The following is a 22,402-nucleotide window of genomic DNA, read 5'->3' on the forward strand; positions in this document are numbered from 1 at the left end:
AATTTTTTAGTTGGTGGTGGGGTAAAGTTTTACAGAAAATTAACCGTAGAAAAAATTCGAGAAATTCTTGAATTTATCAAAATTGAGATTTGGCGAATAAAGGTATATATGGGAATTGAGGTTTTATGAATCTCTGAAATAACCTAGAATAGAGAGAAGATTTAATATAAAGCTTTAAAAGGGTTTTCTTTTCTTATCTTTGAAATTATTTGTATTTTTTTTAAAATAATTTTTATTAAATTTCAAGACATTTGGTATTTACTATGGTTGTGAGAATACTTTACTTCTTGATTATATGTATCTGGAATGTGAATATTGGATTTGGTCATAATGATGACCCTGCATCTGCAGCTCATCCTTCTCATGATAGTATTAAACAACAAAAAGTTGACAGAATAGTTATGATGAGACATTCATTTGAATCTCCTTTAACTCTCGATACAACTCTTTCTGAATGGGATTTAGCTATGGCGACAATTCCTGTTAGAAAAAGCGTGGTATTAGTTCCTGGTGTTAAGAACCGAACTGGTCAATTTTGGAATAAATCTCCACTCAATACTTCTCATTTTGAAATCACTTTCACTTTTGAAGTTGTTGGTACTCCAAATAGTTCACAAGAAGGAGAGGGCTTTGCTTTTTGGTTTGTAAGCGAAGCTTATGGATCAATTTATCCAAAATCAAATGAAGATCTTGAATTATGGAATCTTTTAGGTTACAAAAACGCCCCAAAAGGTTTGGGAGTTATGTTTTCCTTCCTAGATCGTAATAACAAAAAGAATCCTTCTATCTCACTTCTTCTTTCAGATGGAGAGAAAACATTTTCTTCACATACTGATATCCCTACACATCTGGGAGTATATTACAACTTTATAAATTCAGAAGGTCCTACAACATTCAAACTTTATGTTTCTCCAGAAACAGGAATTATTGGTCAAATAAGAACTTCTCCGACTTCAAAGTGGATTGATTGCTTTAAATCAGATGCAAAATCAATTCCCTCTTCTATCAAGAATGGTGGTTTTATTGGTTTTTCTTCATATACTGGTCCTGAAGTTCCAAATCAACCAAAAGTTGCTGATCGAATTTCCATAATTTCTTTGAATGTTTACAATTTGGACCTAACTAGAGCTGGAGAAGAGATTCCAGATTCACTTAAACATGATTCCAATACTGAACAAGTTGAAGTCACTGACTTGTTGAGAGATACTCACGTACATGGGGACAAAGATGTTGCTGAAGCTCTCAAAGCATTTTCACAAATTCTATACAAACATATTACAGAAGCAACTCCAAGAGAACAAGCAATTCATAGAACTTTGAATTCACTACTTTCTCAGGTCCAAAAACTTACTACTGAGATTAAGGAGGTGCAACGCATTCTTTCAATTAATTCAGGAACAAACCACAGTGAGACCTTAAACACTGTCCAAACAGAAATTGTTGGACTTAAGACATTATTTGATAGACATTCAAAATATCAAACTAATACACTTATTGGGTTGGAAGATACCTTAAAGAATAAAGAGGATGTAGCATCCCAAGTACATAAAGCAATTAAAAGCCAGTCTTCTACGACTTCCATTGTATCTATTGCATTAATTATCATTATCGTAGTTTTTGGACTGGTTGTATGGAAGAAAGTTAAGGATATTGAGAAGAAACATCTCTTATAATTATAAAGCTATTCTTAAAGAGTATTTCATTATAGTTTATATTTCAGATTTTTTCCTGATTTTAATATATCTTTTTTGAGTTTAATCTTTTATTCATTAATCTCAGAATGGGATTCAGATTCTTCATGTTTACATTTTATACCCAAACTTGATAACTTGTTTATTAGTGTAGTGAAAAAGTTTGGATCTGGAAATCCGTGTAAAGCTGGCCCTCCACAAGTTGAAATCTTATGTGGAATATTGCCCCATTGAACAATTTCCATAGATGATCCTGTTGAAGGATTAGTAATACTGTTCACTTTGAATGTATGGCCAAGTTGGAAAGCTTTAGCAAGTCCATCAAGCATTATGAGACCTTTTTTATTAAATGGTAAATATGCAATTTTGTATGTTCCTGTATATAACTTATTTGGACTTGGATGTCTCTGATTTTGGATACCACTTGGAATAAAATATTCAATTTCAATCACATTTGTATTAGGATAACTTTCTATCTCAATATTTCCAGATTTATAAACAATATATCTCATTTTCCCAGGAGGTGAATTTCCTCTTCCAAAGCATTGTGGAGTCATACAAAGTGGGCATAACAAAGCTGTTTTGTTATTCAGATGACTTATCATATCATTTAAACACTCTGAATGGAAAACATGCGAACATTTATTCAGCTTGACTAAATCCCTATTCAGAGCATCCAAACATAAACAACAATCATCATCCACTTGTGCTTGTTCTAGTAACTTGGATACAGTAAAGTCAATTTCTTGCTTAGTGAATGCATTAGAGTATCCTTCACAATTAAATTCTCCAGTCTCAACAATTATTGAAAGTGCATCTTGGATTTGAGGTTTACTAGTATCAGTAAATTCCCATTCCAAATTAAAATCATTTTCCTTATCTGAATCTTGAGAATTGTCAGTAACTTCGTATTCTACCTTCTTTAAATATCTTCTATAAATCTTTCTTTCTTTTCCAGTAATTCTATTCACTTGAACACATTCTATTGGGTAGATATCATACTGGTTCCAAACAACGCACTCTCCAGATTTTGGTCTTTTAACCAATTCATTATTAATAGCTGGTTGTAGGGCGTCAGAACCTTTGCATGATTTCTGACAATTATTATGACTATGATGACTATTCTCATCATTTTGCGATTCTTTATAAAGGTTCCATTGAATATGCAGATAAAATCTCTCAATTTGAGCAGATACATTTGGTTGGTAAAGGTTTAACTGATCATCATTATCTGTCCAGAACCATACAGCTGAAGAAATATCTCTACTTATCCTTCTGTGACGTTGAGTAATGAAGTTAAATTGGTAAAAGTGCCGGAGATTAAGTAGAAATGGTATTCCTCCAACATTGATGATTATGTTAACTTCTTTTTTTCTCCATGATTTCTCAATAACAGCAGAGTTTTCCAAAGAATAATAAACCCATCCTTCATCTGACCACCAACGCCACATCCTTGATAAAGTTCATGCGATTTCCACCTCTGAGATATTCTTGATTAATTAGCTATTCTGCTAATTTTTTTAAGAAAATGTAAGATAATCTTTTCTCACATTCCAGCATAAATATGTGGGATTTTTCTTTGTAAATTCTATAAAAAGACTCTCCACAAACGACTTTTACTCTTAAAATAAGAAAAAGAAAAACCTCACTAATAGTCCATTTTTTACATTTGAGAAATTTTCCACACTATTTTTGCTGACATTTTTACATTTTAAAATGTTTACAAATTTACTTCTTCAAACGTTTTCAAAGAAAAAACAATATGATTTGGTCTTTTAGAAACTTATGCAGGAGTTTATTCTTATTTTATCACTTCAAAAATTCCCATAAATCTCCAAATTACACAAATTTTCTCTCATTTTTACATCTTCACCTTTTTGACTGTTTTGCAAATTAAACTCCCCACACTGTATGACTATTATTGGGCGCCTAAAACACTTGCAAAGTGGTTGCATGCATGCATGCAAAGTTTGTAAATTGTCAATTACGTGGAGGCATAGCAAAAAAGTAGTGTAAATATATTGAAAAGGTATCACAAAAAAAGATTTTTTTGTAAAGATTGTAGTAATCTTAATTTATTATTTTTTTTTAAATAAAGTTTGTTTAGGACCATTATTTAAAGAAAGTTAGTATGGCAAGTATGAGCAGACATTACAACAATATATCAGAACTTCCATATATTGATTTAGATAGAATTGAAGAGTTGAGAAGACAGAATGATAGATGCTGCTGCAATTCCAGAGGGGAGAAGTTATACCAAAGAAATTGCATGGATTATCAATACTCGAAAAGAGAAGGTTGTATAAGAGAAAGGAGAGGATATTGTGATTTTGAGTTGGATGAACTTAGAGAAGATGATGGATGTATTCATGGAATAAGATTCTATAAAGACTCGAATTTGGATCAAAATTACGATTTGGGATTTGAAAAAAATTGTAATAGACTTCCAATCTTACACTCAAATTGTAAATTAAGAACAATGAACGATAGTAACTACTATTCTAACAATGGTAATAATTGCATATATTGCAATGCTAGTCTAGAAAGAACTTCAAATACCAGAGAACGGGATTTTTTTAATGGACAGGATAGAAGAGTGCATTCTTATAGTAAACAGTGTTTATCAGAAGATTCAGATACTAATGATTACAAAGATATAGGACAAGAATATAATTCAGATTATGAATATAGAAGAGGCCAAAACGTCTCAAGAAACAACTGTGAAAGACAGTTTTCAGATGAGTATTCAGATTTATCAGAGGATATGGAAGTGGTTATCAAAAGAAATAATAGAAATGTAATATCTCTAGCATTAAATTGGATCAGTCTTTCAGGAGAACACAATAAAAAAATTAGAAAGTTTGTAATGGATTCAATGAACTCTATTGAGTTAAAAGATTTAAATCACTTTATAATTTTATTCCAGTACGATGATCATAAAGGTATACGCGGACTTTACTCATTTTTCCAGAAAGAAAACAATTGGCAATGTGTAGTTGAAATTGTACCAAATTGTCCAAAAGTTATACGCAAAGAAATGGTGCATACATTGTATAAGTTTGACACTAGTCAGAAACTATTCAAGCCTATAAATAGATCAAAAAAGATTACAGATATTGTTGATGGATTAAGTATAAAGAATGAATATTTAAGTACTCAATAATAAAGGCTAAACCATTAGCTTTAATTCCGACATTTGACTTTGGAACAAGTTATAGTTGGCCTGGACTCCTACAGTTCCTACAAGTCTTTCAGGATGCAATGCAGGAAGGCCAAGAATTTGTTCAATACTTGGAATTTGATCAATATTTGGATTCAACATGGCATTCAAAAGTTCCTTCACATGACTAGATAACTTTAAGTATAGGTTATCATTTTTTGATTCAAAGCTATAATATTCTCCAGTTAAGCAAAAGTATAAAAGAACACCAATCATATAAATATGTATTTTTTCAAAAATGTCACAAAAGCGTCCAATGTCCATTAGTTTATTCTTAAGGAGCTTAATGTTATCTATATTAAATATATAACCGTCAGAATTAATGGTATCTTTAATAATTGGAGGAAAATAATTAACAATATCATCATTTTTTTGGCCTTGAGTAAAGCTACTACATCGCATCAAGTTTGTTGGATATTTCTTCTTAAAAACAATATCGTCTTGTAGTGAGTCAACCTTCGAGTCTAAATCAATTAGATCCAATGGCCCTAATAATAAACAACTCTCTTCTTTTCTAATGTATACTCTACTTGCTTTTATTGGGAAAATAAAACTTTTCATTTTTTGTTTACCATTATCTTCTTTGAAGGAGGAGAACAAAAAGAAAAGCCTTAGAAGAGACCTAATATACATTAAAGACGTGGACTCTCCAAGAACTCCATTTAAATTTATATATGAAAGGATATCATAGCATTCCATATGAGGATAAATCTCAACAATTGTAGAGTTTAAAGACAAAGGAGTATACCATTCAAATATTCCAGAGCATAATACAATATCAGAGACTCCTTGATTCATTTGCCTGTTCCTAATACTTTTCGAGTTTAACAAAGAATGGACATTACAATTTTGTTTGAGAAACGAAATAATTTCTAAAGGAACTTCTTTTTCTTTCATTTGGCTAATTTGTGAGTTGAAGGCATTCTTAATAATTCTCAATCTTTCAAATGATTCTTGCATCACTACTTTCAACTTGTGAGTATTGGAGGAAATGGATACATTAGAAGAGAACATTGATTCCCTCTGGATTTCATTCTTTGCTGAAAAATCCAGTCTATATAGCTTCAGTACACAGGGAACTAGTTCAGTAAAGTCAAAAGCTGTCCAGCAGATACTCCTTCTTCCAATACCAATGGGATTTAGGAACATGTGGCGATTATTCACAGTAGAAGGAAAGTTCGAAAGAGGCGAAGATTCCAAAAGCTTTAGAATATTTGATAATTTAATCAGTAAATTCCTTTTTGTCTTTAAGGCTGACTCCTTTTCTTGAAGTTTATCACTAAGATACCTGGAAAGAACTGACCTACAATGCAGACTAAGCTCACTATCGTCGTTAATCATCTTGTTTTCAAGATTCCGATAATTACTATATGATTCATCATCCTCAAAACCCATTTCATTAAAAGATGAAGAAAAGATGGAGTTATTATCTTGGCTATTCAAATGACTCCGTATTAACTTCCCTTGTAATTCTGCTATTTTATGATGCTGATTTACCAAGTCCATTGCATCTGCTCCCATATACCAAGAAGTATTCTTAATATGAACAATCTCCTTATCTTGGCTCATTCCAACATCATCCATAGTTTGGATATCCGAAAATTTGTCTAATCTCGGAAATCCTACTTGAGAAGTCAAATAATTAATGCAAATGTGCAAAAGTTTTCTTTCTGAGATCGTTAGTTGTCTAAGTCTTGGTTTAAGAAGGCGAATACCTCTCTCAAGCTCATTTTCTATTGAAAGTTGAAGTTCAATATTAATCTTCATCTCTTGTTCAAGACAATCTATTTGGTTCATACAATCTTGCCAATTTTCCATGAAAGCATTAAAATCTTCTTCATTTACCTGCTCAATCAACTCCTGAGATAACTCTACTGTTTCATAAAGCTTCGATGAAGCTGGCTGGGTATTTGCAAAGAATATTGGACTCTCAAAGTTGTCAGTTAATCCAATAGGACAAGATCCTGTTGCATTTGGTTCAGAAAACCGTCTTTCAAACATTTCAAACTTTTCTGGATTAATCTTTGACCAAAGCATTCCTCTTAAACCTCTGAAATCAATTGGATCTGGGGCTTCACCCCTTTGGCTATCTAATTCACCATTATTCATTTCAGAATCTTCTCCTAGACTGTCTTTTGATTGGAACTCTTGGCTTGCAGGACAAGCAACAATATCACCACATCGACACATTCCATTTTCAAAGTCATTACAGCATTCTCCTTTCAATTTCTTATGACTAATGGCTTCGAGAACTCTTGGCTCTCTAAAATTCTGTGGATAAATTAAAACACCAGGAACTGGTCTATAACCCGTTCTTTTGGGGGCATTTCTAAGAAACAGCTTTCTTATATCTAACTGGTTGGATCTTTTTAGTTCATCTCCCAAACCAGAATCCTTATTTTTTCTGGATCGCTTTCTTTTGCTCATATATTCAATATTTTAATATAATTAATCCTATTTATTCTTCGGTTTAACTTAAATATACCCCACTATACATATTATTTCTCAATTTATACTCTTTCAAATTTACCTCGAGAAATCAAAATGGATCAAATTGCTCAATTCAAAAATTAAATTCGTCAAAGCTGGCAAATAATCATCTTCTGTTTTCGAAATCTTAAAATATAAATTTCTAAACCCCTCTCACAATTAAAAAAAAGAACAAAAAAATTATAAAAGCTTTCCGGTACCCAAAGTCCGGTATATAAAGAGAAAAAAATGTAACACACTTTGGCGGTAAAGTGTGGGGAAACGCTATTAAAAACAATATTAATAAAATGCAAAGGGAGAAAAAACAATATAAACTGGTAATATTATTAAAAAAAAAAAAAAAAAATGATTATAAACTTAAAATATGTAAATCCTAACCTTATGACAATATTTGAACTACTTTAGGTAACTTATCATTAATAGATGATACTTATATTTTCAACCATTGTAAATTCCTGATAGCTTTAACTTGTTTTAAAGAGCATAATATTGTTATTCATATTATTATTTTGTAAATTTTATTCTGTTCTCATTTTGAAGAGATCTCTACCTTAAGTCTGGAGTTTTCCAGAGTGCAATGTGAAGGGATAAGTTGATTTGAATTTAGTACGTAGTTTGCAGCAATTTGGTTGACTATCACACTATTTAGTAGGAATTCTGCTCCAAATTCCCTATTACAAAACCAAGTAACTTTAATTGGACCATTATATGAAGTTTCATCATGATCAGATTCTCCTAAATGTATCAGTTGAAGAGTGATTTGTGCTTGGAAGATGCCATCTTTAACTTGGAATTCAAGAATTTTTGGTAGGAAACTAAACATTTCCAGCTCAATTTTGGATTGATCAATATTCTTAAATTCTGTATGTTGGCCAGTAAAGAAGGACCAACTAGACAGTATTTGGATGTCTTTTGCATTGATTAAGCCTTTCTGACTATTTAGAAGTGATGATTTTGAGAAATCATCGAATAATAATTCAAGATTGATTGGGACTTCTAAATTGTCTGTATATGGTGATATAGTAATAGTACTATGTGGAATTCCATCATTCATATTATTTACATTATTTGAGGAACCTTCTAAGCTTTGATTAACTCCTGGAATAATAGTTTCCCTTTCTGGAGGAGGTATTGCTTCTGGAAAATGAGAAATTGAAGATCCAGATTGATGCATGATTCCAATATTTTGATCTAAAGAAGTAATAGTAAATTGCCCTCCATCATTAAGTAACCCTTTAATACTTAGAGCTTCCATCTTTGGAGTCTCATTATTGCTAATTAAATACCCATAGAAGGTTGTTCTTAGTTTTCCTCTAATTTGAACCATTAGTTGAGGTGTAATAACCAGAGATTCAACAGAAATGCTTGGCATAGGGATTTGTCTTAAAGGAGGTGGTGGCAGTACTGCCAAATTTAAATTAGTTTTTGCTGATCTAATTGCAGAATCCATTAATGGAGAAGAACTTCCTACTCCATGCAAATCTAGATCAAAACTCTTGATAGGTATGTGATGGCTTGTATTTTCTCCAAAATCTAATGATGGCCTTAAACTCTTTAAAATTACTTCATCCTTAATAAGATTATGCATATTTAAAGTACCTTTAAGGCTCATTTCAGACTTTCTTCCTATTAATATATCCGAATCATCAATTTTTACGATACCAAGATAGTTATTTCGGTGAAATACTCCCAAGAAGATTTTTCCTAAATTATTTACAAAGATTCTTCCTCTATAATCATAATTAACCTTGGAATTAAATATAATATTGGAATTGTGACCAACTTCTCTATCAAAAGATATATCAGAAAGTTGTACATTTGTAATAAGCTCTTTTAATGGCATTGAAATTGTGAATTTTTTTGACATGATTTGGTTTTCATCATTATTTTGTATTCCTGGAACAACCATTTGAGTCTTTACCATTACATCTGTAAATCCTTTTGTAATAATATCATGTATTATTCCACTAATACCTACCATATGTGTAGCATTTGAACTTGCATGAATCATTACATTCAATTTATCAGATTGAAAAATATCTAAAGAATGAGGACTACTTATTCTCGCAATTGGAATAGAATTCCATTCAACTTTTGCATTTTCTAATGGTAAAACCACCTTTGCATTTCTAATTTGTAAACCTTCTTTTGGTGGTGCATTAATATTGACCATTAAAGATGTTTCCAATTTCTCTTGTCCATGATCTGTTCCAAAATCCACAAATATATCTTCTACATTAAATTCTAAATCTTTAAGTAAAGTTTCATTCCACCCTTGGCTTTTTCCCAAATAAAAGAAAGCTCCTAGTATTCCAATAATAAAGATAAATCCAATTAGTATTGTGAATACTACATAAAACAACCTATTGGAAGTAAATATTGGTCTCCTTTCATAATTATTGGATTCTATGTTTTCATTTGGATGACTTTTGTAATAAGCATCACTTTCTTTCATCTCTTCACCTTGTATTCCACATGTATTGTTTCCATGTGTTTGCGGAGTTTTAATATCTACAATACTATTTGGGGATCCAATAATGGTGCTGGGACTAAACTCTTCATCTAGATATAGTTCACTTGCTGGAGATTGAATTCTTAGAGAAATTACATCTCTATTCTCTTCCCATGATCTTGCATCAAAGTATCTTGCTGATGGATGAGAAACTGTTGAAATAGATGGAGTTCTTACTGTATTAATTACATCCTTATTTTCTTCGGCATTATTATTGGCTTCCATATTTATTATTCCTCTTTATTTTTCTAACTTTCTTATTTACCCAGTATGACACAAGAAAAATGGTCAATTCTCAAATACTAACAAAGTTAATTCAGATAATTATATTCAGTTTTCTGCATGGATTAATTCGAATATTTTAATCTAAAAAAAAACTTCTTTTTATCTCCTGAATGTACTGATATGCCCCCTTTTATTTCTGTTATCTTAATATTTTGGCCTTACAAATTTTTGCAAATTTCTCTCTTGGGTTGCACATTTTGCTCCAATTTTGGAAAAAATTGTATTCTGACTTCATTTATAACTTTTTATTGATGATGCATTTTATAAAAACTTCATAAACCGCTATAGTATAATGCATATTCCAAATTTCCGCCTTTCCTCATGCTCTAAGCTGACATTTTGGTCAGTTTCCTCTTGATTATTATATTGTCCACATGAAAAAAATGTGAAAATTTTAAAAAATGGCGAATAAAACAGAACAATAATAGCTGTAATGAATGAGTGAGTTAGAATGATTATAGCGTGTCAATTTCAAGTTTGATTAGTTTTTAGAATTTCCCCCCACACAAAAACTCCAGAAAATCTCCACGTCATTGCCGGCATGCATGCGTTTGAATGAATGCATGAATGCATGCACTCAGAATCGTTTTTTAAATAAAAAAAAATAAATAAAAAAGTAGAAAGGATTGAAAAGCAAAAAGACAAAAAATAAGGAAAACTTCGAAAAAAAGAAGTTTGTTGGGATTTCTTCAAAGTCATTAACTTACAATTTAGAAGAGTCAGTATTGAAAAAATAGACATTGAAAAAAGTACTAGGAAATTGAATAATATGATTATGTAAATTATGACAGATTTTGTGACAAAAAAACTAGAAGTAGAAAATAAAGCTTCTAAAAGTGAAAATAGTGAGGAAATCGATTTAAATAATAAGGAAACATTTGTAAATCAAGTAGTTAGTGATGAAAATACAATTTGTACAAGAGGAACAGAATCTTCGATTTTCACAATCTTGAGGAATTCAAGGAGAGAACATTTCTTTGATGCTCGTATAAAGTTATATAAAGAGAAGCTTAGTTTAATGGAGAAAGAAGGTAAGATGAAGTTCAGTAAGGGGATAAACTCTCGAAAAAGTATGCAAAGATGTTGCAAAATGAATAAATATCAAATATACCGTATATTGATTACTATTTTGGGAGTTTTTTTTATGTTATTAGCATTGTTTGGTGTATCATTCTTATTGTTGCTTCCAAAGATTGCTGAAATTCAAATAAGGAACTCAAAAATGGATATTCAAGAAATCAATGTTTTTCAGATTAGTAGGCAGAATGGAGAAACTTCATTTGAAGTGGATTCAATATTGGCTATAGATAAAGTATCAAAGTACAAGACTGAGTTTATTCATTCATTAATGCAGATAAGCTATGGAATAAAAGGAGAAGAAACTAAATCTTTGGGTGAATTATATATTTCACAGATGTCTGTGAATGAGGATGGAATTTTAAAAGCAAGAGGAAGATTTACAATAAGGAATAATGAATCACTTAATGAATTGATTAATTACATGACATCAAGTTTGAATGTTAATAACAAGGATGAAGCTATAGAGAAGAATATCACATTTTATGGGAAAGGTTTAATGTCTCTAAGGATCTTTGGAATATTACTAAATAACATAAATGTGGATAGAGAACTGAGCTATTCTTCAGTTTATGGATTGAATGGAACGTCTGAAAGAAGTTCTATTAATGGAAAGGAGGTTAGAGACAGAGTTTCTTCTGATAATGCCCCACTTTCGAACAAAAATGGATTAAAAATTCATAATATTTGGTTAAACTCTCACAAAATGGGTGGTATGAGATTGAATCTAGAGCTTGAACTTGATTTTCAWARAYYKAYWGKTKAWAATKGMAKAWMAKMMRWSTRWAARKAGYTKTTYYWYSMYWRMRCWKYAWMTKGWRMATAWKGRWRMCTWARRKKAYYRWTKRKAATAYWYASAATMYRAWSTWRWTAYTGCARAWTCWYKTRGTWKRATGYAAMMYTMCWRMTTCAKKTRRAWWAWMTTWRKMSTAYTKMWTYWGRTTTATTWYSWGWGMAMYYYAMMAWKRRRYATRRKKMYMWRWKMCMATAAKRASWYTMTTMMAAAARMKGWYAWYTCCRARSWWWTTYKWWMAWYWAAAKRWSRWYYWTMWRGAWSRGRRRRCKWWWARWRWWKWMWWWRWTRATYWWKWAWTGAARWKWYMAWTTWTYMWTWMTTTAAGRWGTMWWWTWSMAWSYSWATYWWRYKKYWTMMWTYYWSKWMMWMYYYMKYYMKMTMTCWYTSWMWSWSTCTMTCTYMKYTYYMTYWMTSTYTYYYYMTMTMKMWMTYTYTMCMWRMCTCWGATRAWYWKRMYKWTTACTYKCTWMKAWWCWTAAARTWRRMTTAYATTRAWMSKYTGRSCKRGATTAKYWWRMYMAWAASKWTAAWYWCMAYKRWMYKTAWWWCKKRWWYMACTKWWMWAAKWMACCYGAWYWTRRWSAWWWWRMWTTRMKTSWSAAAGWWRYAAAAAAAKMYMWKSCTTMWTCWWTWAKAAAWYTRMMWCKRAKCKCWWKWRAAWWMTGYTWCWSWAYYWYCMSWWYCGWWTSWTWYWTMATWAWMWSKMTMMWTWMYWRMKRARWGKTASMWRKAATKYAMYMRWWMTWYTGRMYMMRATWTAKAAAAKWWTKWRSARTTYTRTCASMAKWTSRKMMTMYMRAYWWMTSWWMARTWMMRGRTWTYKATKWAMWYAAWKAMMMTWTKWWKMTCAWYMMAWKMKWWWMTWTKYWGGARWATKMWWYSSAKWWAAAWAWKWMCWYMKATAARGWWMWKCMAAARRWTACAWWWSTWGKWRKTTKKAWAKTWWCTRWMKTTAWTTAWTRKMMAKTWCMARAARTTAWKTWATTYMMAWWWKMATAYASYRWRCKWTSACAAGKATWWTWKGRKMMWCTKMYTKWAATRKAAWAKTMAWACMAMKMMWKSYMWTMWWWAWACWWMWMWAAMWWCCAASTYAASWKSMATYRAYKWTRSYYYATWMGRARATGATGAMWRTAAWKYWKAWGAWYTAKYMYAWMKMWSWTYKRARRTRAWWYMSWRKRKAYTSCWSAWMYWTYTRWTKKWRMWRMTWWMRCAWKTTWTAMWTCMRMTKMCARWKRWWKWMAWMAYYWTTSKGARWWGKWWYYAAAKWWTMKTTATSRWTTWCTSYRWWRWRWWWAYCCWSAWTMCTAMAGAKAKMCWMYMKMAWACMATWRGKAKYWKATTWRARCTRRATGKKRGWRYACKWWSSMWTYMTYWKGWARTWTYKWWMMMWRSTWWTRTYSRAYTKAWWSKWRSWRGWAMARWWTTWATWKYTWRAAWAKWAWATMWWMSMWTRWRTTAYTWRKAKWAAWTAWAMMAKWTMTTGAYYYAWWTWCWYAWRMWWTAWAWTMATWYTSTYAYWMAWTYTWAYWWWKTTCWTTWTMAMMKKWGWTAAATYKRWWATYMWWGRWWWAWMAYYTKKWWTWGRWKTTAWWRMMAMTGAAWWWRRAAWWRATTMYTSTYTMMAWTMWTKWAATTATYCTMAATMYTTATYWGAAKARSMATWWWAYWTTTTGGAWAMWWAATKWAAAAGWWYACMYCMMATKWRMKAWWAYKYWRMAWCMYYTAATAARAAWATAAKWWWAKKAWKRATWKRWWWWTAWATTTAAWWSKTYWSWMWRTKKRWRTAMYTKWWMCTATTWTTSAACTSMTTTTYMCWKRWYYWAWTWWKMWWAATAWTTWTWTCAWTRWTAAASRKMWGRWWAWWRASTMMMATYTMAKYMMAGMCRARWYWKKSYMSASTCYAATWYCMWWTWTWATKATSAWWKMWRAKMTGAAARTWGWWTRKATWMTGAWAKAWAAKAAAKAWWAAAWAKAAMWATGWWMYRWKWAATWRWAKRWWARAWAAATTAWAWTKWATYWWYMAWTWWYMWTTWTTYWAGWWWAATTWATRRYWWAYWRRRAWTWRTGAWSKAKARTWAMYAWTWRTMMRKMGWWWTAWGMTYTAWGTWTWARTWMCMATTATMMWRWWWTWWSRTWWRRWAMWRWWTWYRWGYWYWWTGWTGYCWTGYMATWWTAWKMWTRRYATWATWTKAAWWRARTWKWWWAWKWWWTWTWWKAKWWKWTRATAWMASWWMACMAAKWKYWSMWWYWMRYMWRYMTKRRAMWMKMWTMWTCRSASYWCATWSMAWWWAMGWAAAGAYTKRAMAKTWRKWTWYKWWAWWMAAWWTWACWWKATTYKAYYWTWWRWYTWTAWTKWWRAAAKKAATYWAYTWGYTWWKASWYTTTRYWMTMKAMYWWRWTWYWSMTAAWTYAATYAMTRRAWRAWKWWRTKWKCKGSYWWTWAAKMRWRYMWTMKMTAKYSGGWGKWAKKWYWTYYWKWSRAWKKTWWWMSMWWWATWRYWTKMWAMYYRCARMARAWWWKWCKWATKMMTKRATSWWWGWMRRWTWATMMMTYKMYMAAMTRMWSWAKTARARWSAATGTAYTWATKMMRKWWWAKTTGWARGAWRGMWTAMATMYKTMRWARAWMMWWMMSMWWRRWTTRATAMWTMCTSSYASAKKMWTTGATATACAGTKGRWTATYAGYTWTCAATAKWCMARAWTATGTTGAAAKTATGMAAWTTSWTKTAAYYAWGGKTMWACTGWRTMTTTRWWTTGGAAAAGATGTCWARAWGAWCMMWTAKTCAGCRWTWAKKWAGAMTCMWAGASAWGCYTATYWTTCRGCWRACYAAGTWGAWTGTATCGKAGTCAGWWTGTSATGKTYTTGKTCCYRMTGWAGTTCAWGKYKTCMRATGAKGWAYTWGATCWRGAAMTAGAWKAAWATWAWGAAGAAAAATTACATATTAAAGCTATTAATACTCCTCATGGTATACCATATTGGCTTGTTCCAGTATTTGAATTTCTCAAATTACCAGCTTCCAGTACTTTAAGTAGTCTAGATTCAGCAGAGTTTGGATCAGTTACTTTTTCATAATTTTATATTATATAATGCAAATATATAGATTTTGTAATATTGCGCCAAGATAACCACTTTCATGTTAATACTCACAAATTCAAATTATCATTTTTGGAATAAAAAAAATAACAGGTGTGAATTTGAAAAACAAGTAAAATCCTTGTTATTACATCATTAAAGGAACTCATATATTTCCAAATTTATTTTAAAAGAATTTATAACTTCATGGATGATATTTATTTGGCAGAATTTCATGGTTTTATTGATGAAAAAACATGGGAAATTGCTAAATTAAGTATACATTATCTTCATACACTTAAAGAAAATATAATAAAAGTCTTGGAAAATGGAGGTACACTTGAGAAATATTCTCATTTAAGAGATTTAATTGAAATTGTAAGAATATGTATTTTACATGGTATTTTAATTGGAATAAATTATTTAAATAAATCAGAAGATAATTACAAATATGATTATGGTTCTTTGTATCATTTTGTAAGAATATTCCCAGAACTTAATGAATTAGGAAAAGTTGATGATATGTGTTTTTTATCATTTTTATTAATGAATAAAGTATTTACTGGATTTCTTGAATCTATTAAAAATCCTTCATCAAAATGGAATCAAAGAATAACAATGTATTATCATCATGCTAGTATTTTGAGATATAGTGAATTCTTGAAAGAGTTTATTTTAATAATCAACAGTTTTGAAAATTGTCTAAGAATCAAAAATTTCCATATTCCTAATAATTGGATGACTTATTTTGCAAAATTATCATTAAGATGGAATAATTTTGGAAATGATCAAACAACAGAAATATCAATTATTAATGAGAATTTTAAGAATATTAAATATAAAACAAAACAATATAATCATCATGATCAAAAAATTCTTAAAAATCTTACAAATATTAATGATATAGAAATTGATTCTAAATCTACTTTAAGTATTTTATTAAAGCAAGAATTTGAACAAAAGATCAATTTTAAAGATTATAATATATTTGATGATAGAGCTTTTATTTCAAAATCAAGTATATTAAATTCAAATAATGAATTGGATCCAGATATATTAAGTGATAATAATGATCATATTGTTGTATATAATGAAAGAAATATTCAAGATATTGAAGATTTATTGGGGGATATGTGGTGTCCAATGTTTGATTATTCTCCTATATCTGAAAAACTTTATTTAGAAAATGAAGAAGAAAATTTTGTAAATTATGATAATGAAAATAATAATAATAATAACAATAATGACAATAATAATGAATATAATAAATTACAAGAAAAAGATGAAAAAAATAATATAGAGTTAAATAATATTTATAATTATGAAGATATTAATCATTATATAAATATTAATAATGAATCAGATTTATCTAATTTCAAGATTAATTATGAATTAAAATTGATAAAAAATGATAATAATGAATTGAAAGAAAGGTATTTATCTTATTATCATATTCCATTAAATAAACAAGAAGAAAGGTTAATATTAGAATTACAAGATTATAAATGTTTTACAAAACATTGTGAAAATATATTAGAATTTGATCAAGAATCTAAATTGAATTTCTGTTGTTTTACTGGTTATTATTATTGTGATTATTGTTATGGATCAAATACATGTTCAATTTTACCAGGTCTTCTTGCAAAATATGGAAATTTAACACCAGTTCCAGTATCAATTAAATCTAAAGAAAAATTAAAAAGTCTTGAAAATATACCATTGATTAAGATTCATTCATTAACAGCTGAAATATGGGAATCTAATAAGTATATTAAACAATTGGTATATTTGAAATCATATTTATCATCATTATTAATTATGAATGATAATAATAATAATAATAATAATAAATGTCAATATAAAGAATCAATAAAAAGAAGATTATTAAGAGAATATGATATAATATATCAATTTGGTAGATATGAATATTTTTCAGTAAATCAATTAACAGAAATAGCTTATGAGATATTTTCACAAGAGGTTACAATGTATTCAAATGAAACAAATATTCAAATTACTGTAAGAGAAATGAAAAATATTGCAATCAATTGGAGAAAACATTTATTAAAATGTATACATTGTCAATATCAAAATAAAAATTCAAAGAAAGATTTAATTTTATCTTTAAAAGAGTAAAATATATTTATATTTATTTCAAGATTCAAACTTTCTTTATAAATATATATATGTTATATATGTTATATATATAACATATATATATATATATATATATATATTTATATATTTATTTGCTGAATAAATATCCAAATATTTCCCCTCATGGTGCCATTTTGGATTTAATAATTATTGCAAAAATGCATTTATTGAATGGAAATCAATTATTAATATTATAATTTCTAATTGGAAATTCTTTTTTTGTTCTTGAAGAAAAAAAACTCTCAAATCACTCAGTTATTTAACTTTATTATTATTTTTCTCAACTTATTTTAATTTTATATTTAAACAAAAAAAAAAAAAAAGAAAAAGTTATCAAAAAGTTAAATACTTAATTTTGAATGTGGAATTTTTATAAAAAAATACCAAATATTAATTCATTTTATTCAGTTGGAAATGGAGAAGAAATAATACAAAGATTAAAAGTCAATAAGAAAGCATTATTAGTTTCAGGAGAAACTGAAGATTATAAAGGATGTACAAATGATATTATAGAATATGCAGTAATACTTTCAAATATATATAAATTTAAAGAAATAAGAATTTTATTAAGTGAAAGTATCAGAAATTTTATATGGAAATTTTATATCATTATCATTAAGTAGAATTAATGGAGCAATAATACAAATAGTAAGATTGTCAAAAAAATCTCTCAAAGAAGGATTTCAATGGTTAATTTCTATGGAAGAAAATACAGGAAATGAAAACTATTACTCAGAATTTTCAAATATATATAGAGGAAATGATAATTTTGGGATGAATTTCTCAAATAATATTTATGATTTAGTATTTGTTTATTCTGGTCCAGTAAAATTTTCAAAGAATGATATTAATATTGATAATAATACAAATATAGAAAATGAAGCAGTTAACGGTCCATTTTTTTTAATTTCAAAAGGAAAAAAAAATGATAAAGATGAATATGATTATGATGATTATATAAGTTTTTCAGATTTTGATAGAATGATATTAGAAACAAATTCAAATAATAAAGGCAATTTGACATGTTTTTTGGATTGTAATTATTCATATATGTTTTTATCAGATTATACAAAAGGAGAAGAATATTGTAATAATAATAATAATAATAATAATAGTAATTATGAAAATATTCGATTTAATCATCATCGAATATCAACAATGCCAGAAATAAATAATAATAATAATAATAAAGATCTCTTAAATATTAATCCAAATAAGACATCTTATTACAAAAAGAGAGATCTTTCTGTAATAATATTAGCATCATGTTCTTCTTCAATACAAGATTCACAAGAAATTAAATTATGTTCAAATAATGGTATAGGATTATCAATAATATATAGAAGATTATTTTCATATTTTATTCAATCAATAATAAGATATCATTTTGAAAATATAATAAATAAAGATAATAATCAAAATTTTCAATTAATTCCAAGAATTACTTTAAAATCTTTAATTGAAGAGATTTCAAGAAATATGTTTCATTATTTAACAAAAAATCATTTAAAGAATCAAATTCCAATATTATTAGCATCAGTTGGAATTTCAACACAAGATAATATATTATTAAATAATGATATGAATAATATAAATATGATGAATTATTTAAATGATGGTGATTATATTATTGGTAATTTTGATCAAAAAAATAAAATTAATTCTAATATATCATTATCATCATCAAATAATATAATGAATTTTAATAAATTTCCAATAAAGAATTTAAATATGGGAAATAATAAAAGAATATATAATAATAATAATAATAATAATTGTTATATGTATCAAAGAAATATTCCAAATATTAGTATTAGTCCAAATTCTAATTCTAATTTGATTCAAGAGATTAATCAATTAAGATCAGAATTATCTTATTTAAAACAAACTATCAATTCTGAAAATATTGCTCGAAATTTCAATTATAATGAAAATAATTATAATAGAATAAATAATGGATATAAAAGTTATTGTCCTGTTCAAATTTTCAATTCAGATACTATTTTTAAAAAAAGTGTAAAACCATCATCAACTATAACTCATCATAGAACATTCACATCAAAGTAAATCAATTAATAAAAGAGAAATAAATTGATGAAAAAATATATATATTAGGCTAAGAATTTATATTATTGGGAATTTTTAATACAGATACATATACAATAGTTTTTATTTATTAATAGCTTTTAAACAAAGAAAAAATGAAATAAAATAAAAGAAAAATGTATTTATAAATAGGACAAATAACTAAATAGAATAATAAAATTATATATAATTTTAATTTTTTTGAAAATAAATAGAAAAAAATAAAATATTTGCAATATTAACTCTATTAGGGTCAATTTTATAGATTTAATTGTATTAAATACATTACGTGTAAATTACGTGTAAATAATATTATATTATTAAATTTGCATGTGCATGTGCATGCGAATGAGCAGAAACATATTGTAAATGTATTTATTATATTGGAATTAAAGAGGTTTATAGTTCGTGAGAAGAAGTAGGTATTGTGTACATTTTTTTTATTTATTTCTATTATTTTAAGAGAAACAAATTATCGGTAAAAGTTGAGTTAAATTTACGATTTAAATACCCAGAATTTTGTGTTACAAATAAATTCCAAGTTGCAATTTTAATTCAAATTTATAAGTAAAGACACGTAATTCCGAGGGGGAAGTGGTAACCTTTTTGGCGCCAATTGTGGGGAAATAATGGGCATGCAGGGAAAAAAAAAATGTGTGTAAGTATGAGGAATAATGAGAGAGGAGTATAACTATGATAGTTATAAGTACAGAGAGGGTGGAATTAAAAGAGAGGAGTTGAAACAAAATAAGTTTGGTAGAGCAGAACTTTTAAAAAAGGAAAATGAATTAAGCAAACGAGAAGGAGCAGTGTTAAAGTCCAAAAATGTTCCAAAGCTTGCTTTGGAATCTGTGGATCCAAAAAGCAAATGGAAACAAATAACATCTAGTACATTCTACGGTGACTCGGGTCCATTACTTTCAAAGTTACACTCAGTTCCAGAGGAATTACAAAGACACTTTGAGATTTATGATGGAATTGAGGGAGTATTAGGTAGAGGAGCGTATTCAAGCGTATTTAAGATCAGAAGTAAAAGAAGTGGTAATATATATGCATTAAAAGTTATGAGCGTAGAGCATTTTACTTGTAGAGGATTGTCAGGACAATTAAGAAGAGAAATTCAACTTCAATCACAATGTTTTCATCCTAATATTGTTCAGTTATATAAATGTTTGGAACATAATGGGTATGTATTTTTGATTCTAGAGTATGTAGACACTAATTTATTCAATATTCTTCATAGAAAAAAGAAGAACCATGTAATTAGAGCTGGAGCTAGACGAAATAGATATATTCCAAGTGACGAAGAATATCAAGAAGAAGAATCGTCTCTTTTTGCAAGAAATGAAGTGGTGAGTTATTTAACCCAAATACTCAAGGCTATTAATTATCTTCATGAAATGAGTATAGTTCATAGAGATGTTAAGCCTGAGAATATTTTAATTTCTTGTGAAGGAAGAGTTAAGCTTGGAGATTTTGGGTGGTGTGGAGATTTATGTAGGAGATGTAATTCAATGGCAGGAACATTCTGTTATATGGCTCCAGAAATCCTTAAAGGTGAAAGACAAACAGCTAAAGTGGATTCTTGGAGCGTTGGAATTTTAATTTACGAGCTTTATATGGGAAATGTACCATTTATTCCAAATAACTCATCTGGAGGAGGAGGGAGAGGAGGAAGAGAGGGAGAATGTGATGGAAATACTAATTCTCAAGTAATTTCAATGCTAAATTCTATTAGAGAAATCTCCAAGGATGCAAGACCCAGTAGATTTCCACCAGATGCCTGGCATCTTTGTTGTTGGCTACTAAGGAAAAACTCCAACGAAAGAGCTTCTCCAATTCAAGCTCTCAACCATCCATTTCTAGCTGATGGCAACCTTACTTCTCCCATTCCTATTACTCCTTTCAGAAGGCCTGAATTTCAATTAAATTCTACTCCAAAGACTGTCAGGCAAGATATATCTTCCCCTAAAGTACAAAATTCCACTACTTTTACTACCCTTCCTCTTGTTGCAGTTCCCACTCCAAGAAAAGCCTCCGAGAAGGAAAAGTTGAGGCCAGAAACCCAAATTAAAAGAATGGTAACTGAGATACCAACTAATATGTATAACTATAACTATAACTATAACTCTGAAAGAAGTTCTGGTTTGCATGCCAATAATAACTATCTCTCGCAGAAAACTGCTTTGAATGCACCTGTTGTTGGAGTTGGACCAGGAATTAATGTTGTTTCTGTCCAAACTGATCACTACAAACAACAAAATCCTAGTTCTGAAACTAGGTACTATCAATATCAACAGGCCCGTGTCGCAAATACCAAAAGAGCAGATGAACCTCAGAGAAGAGATCTTTCTGTTGTTAGGAATCCTCTTCCCAGAGATCATTTTGGCCCAGGATACTTACAAAAGATTCCTCAACAGTATCCTATTGATCAAAACCCTAGAATCAATTATAATGAAAACTTCCAGGTTTCATCAAGGCCTGTATTTGATAGAAATCAGTTATATGGACAAGCACCACCTCAGCCTCAAGGAATCATCTCTCGTGATATTTATATGCCTCCTGTTCCACAAATGGGATCAGGATTTCCCCAAAATCAGCCCAACAAACCCATATTAAGGCAAAATACACCTCCAAATAGATATGTCAGTCAACCTCCCATATATTACTATGAACAACAACCATCACAAGTAAGAAGGAATCACTACATATCACAAAACCACCATTGATTGGAGTATTGGGTCTTAAAGGGTTTTCTCTCCCCTTAAAGAGAGGGCTTTTCTTAAGCGTCTAGCTAGATTCAATTAGATCATCTAGTAGGAGTATAGAGTTTAAGGATATATATTAAACATTCTCTCGAGTAAGGAAAGAAAGAAAAAAATATCGACTAATGTTAAGTCTTTTCTAGTCAATTTGTTCGATTTCTTGTACTAAAAATACGGTGAAAGTAATAAAAAGTAATATTTAAAAGCTCGAGTCTTTTATGATAAATCATCAGAAATACTATCTCCTCTGTTT

At 28.2% G+C, this 22,402-nt stretch overlaps 8 protein-coding genes across 8 annotated transcripts; 5 read left to right on the forward strand and 3 right to left on the reverse strand.

Annotated features, from left to right (window-relative positions):
- Positions 1–263: 263 nt before the first annotated feature.
- Positions 264–1,673, forward strand: cgd6_5140 (ERGIC-53-like mannose binding lectin that is a type I membrane protein, transmembrane domain near C, signal peptide; the record flags this gene model as incomplete). Its single annotated transcript, XM_627836.1, has 1 exon — positions 264–1,673. The coding sequence occupies one exon, from the start codon at positions 264–266 to the stop codon at positions 1,671–1,673; it is 1,410 nt and encodes a 469-aa protein (XP_627836.1).
- Positions 1,674–1,762: 89 nt separating this feature from the next.
- cgd6_5150 (ring finger protein) lies at positions 1,763–3,142 on the reverse strand (the record flags this gene model as incomplete). Its single annotated transcript, XM_627837.1, has 1 exon — positions 1,763–3,142. One exon carries the CDS (start codon positions 3,140–3,142, stop codon positions 1,763–1,765), a length of 1,380 nt encoding a protein of 459 aa, XP_627837.1.
- A 680-nt stretch (positions 3,143–3,822) lies between these two features.
- Positions 3,823–4,854, forward strand: cgd6_5160 (hypothetical protein with conserved carboxy terminal region (KIAA1078 protein); the record flags this gene model as incomplete). Its single annotated transcript, XM_627838.1, has 1 exon — positions 3,823–4,854. The coding sequence occupies one exon, from the start codon at positions 3,823–3,825 to the stop codon at positions 4,852–4,854; it is 1,032 nt and encodes a 343-aa protein (XP_627838.1).
- Positions 4,855–4,860: 6 nt separating this feature from the next.
- cgd6_5170 (hypothetical protein) lies at positions 4,861–7,338 on the reverse strand (the record flags this gene model as incomplete). Its single annotated transcript, XM_627839.1, has 1 exon — positions 4,861–7,338. One exon carries the CDS (start codon positions 7,336–7,338, stop codon positions 4,861–4,863), a length of 2,478 nt encoding a protein of 825 aa, XP_627839.1.
- A 592-nt stretch (positions 7,339–7,930) lies between these two features.
- Positions 7,931–10,138, reverse strand: cgd6_5180 (hypothetical protein having a transmembrane domain within N-terminus; the record flags this gene model as incomplete). The annotated part of the gene is made up of 1 exon (XM_627840.1): positions 7,931–10,138. One exon carries the CDS (start codon positions 10,136–10,138, stop codon positions 7,931–7,933), a length of 2,208 nt encoding a protein of 735 aa, XP_627840.1.
- Positions 10,139–15,349: 5,211 nt separating this feature from the next.
- Positions 15,350–17,278, forward strand: cgd6_5220 (cysteine-rich protein with zinc finger; the record flags this gene model as incomplete). Its single annotated transcript, XM_627841.1, has 1 exon — positions 15,350–17,278. One exon carries the CDS (start codon positions 15,350–15,352, stop codon positions 17,276–17,278), a length of 1,929 nt encoding a protein of 642 aa, XP_627841.1.
- A 720-nt stretch (positions 17,279–17,998) lies between these two features.
- On the forward strand, positions 17,999–19,366 carry cgd6_5230 (hypothetical protein; the record flags this gene model as incomplete). The annotated part of the gene is made up of 1 exon (XM_627842.1): positions 17,999–19,366. One exon carries the CDS (start codon positions 17,999–18,001, stop codon positions 19,364–19,366), a length of 1,368 nt encoding a protein of 455 aa, XP_627842.1.
- A 692-nt stretch (positions 19,367–20,058) lies between these two features.
- cgd6_5240 (protein kinase) lies at positions 20,059–22,113 on the forward strand (the record flags this gene model as incomplete). Its single annotated transcript, XM_627843.1, has 1 exon — positions 20,059–22,113. The coding sequence occupies one exon, from the start codon at positions 20,059–20,061 to the stop codon at positions 22,111–22,113; it is 2,055 nt and encodes a 684-aa protein (XP_627843.1).
- Positions 22,114–22,402: the final 289 nt, after the last annotated feature.

This window comes from Cryptosporidium parvum, chromosome 6 (assembly GCF_000165345.1).
Source record: "Cryptosporidium parvum Iowa II chromosome 6, whole genome shotgun sequence".
NCBI classification, from domain to species: Eukaryota; Apicomplexa; class Conoidasida; order Eucoccidiorida; family Cryptosporidiidae; genus Cryptosporidium; species Cryptosporidium parvum.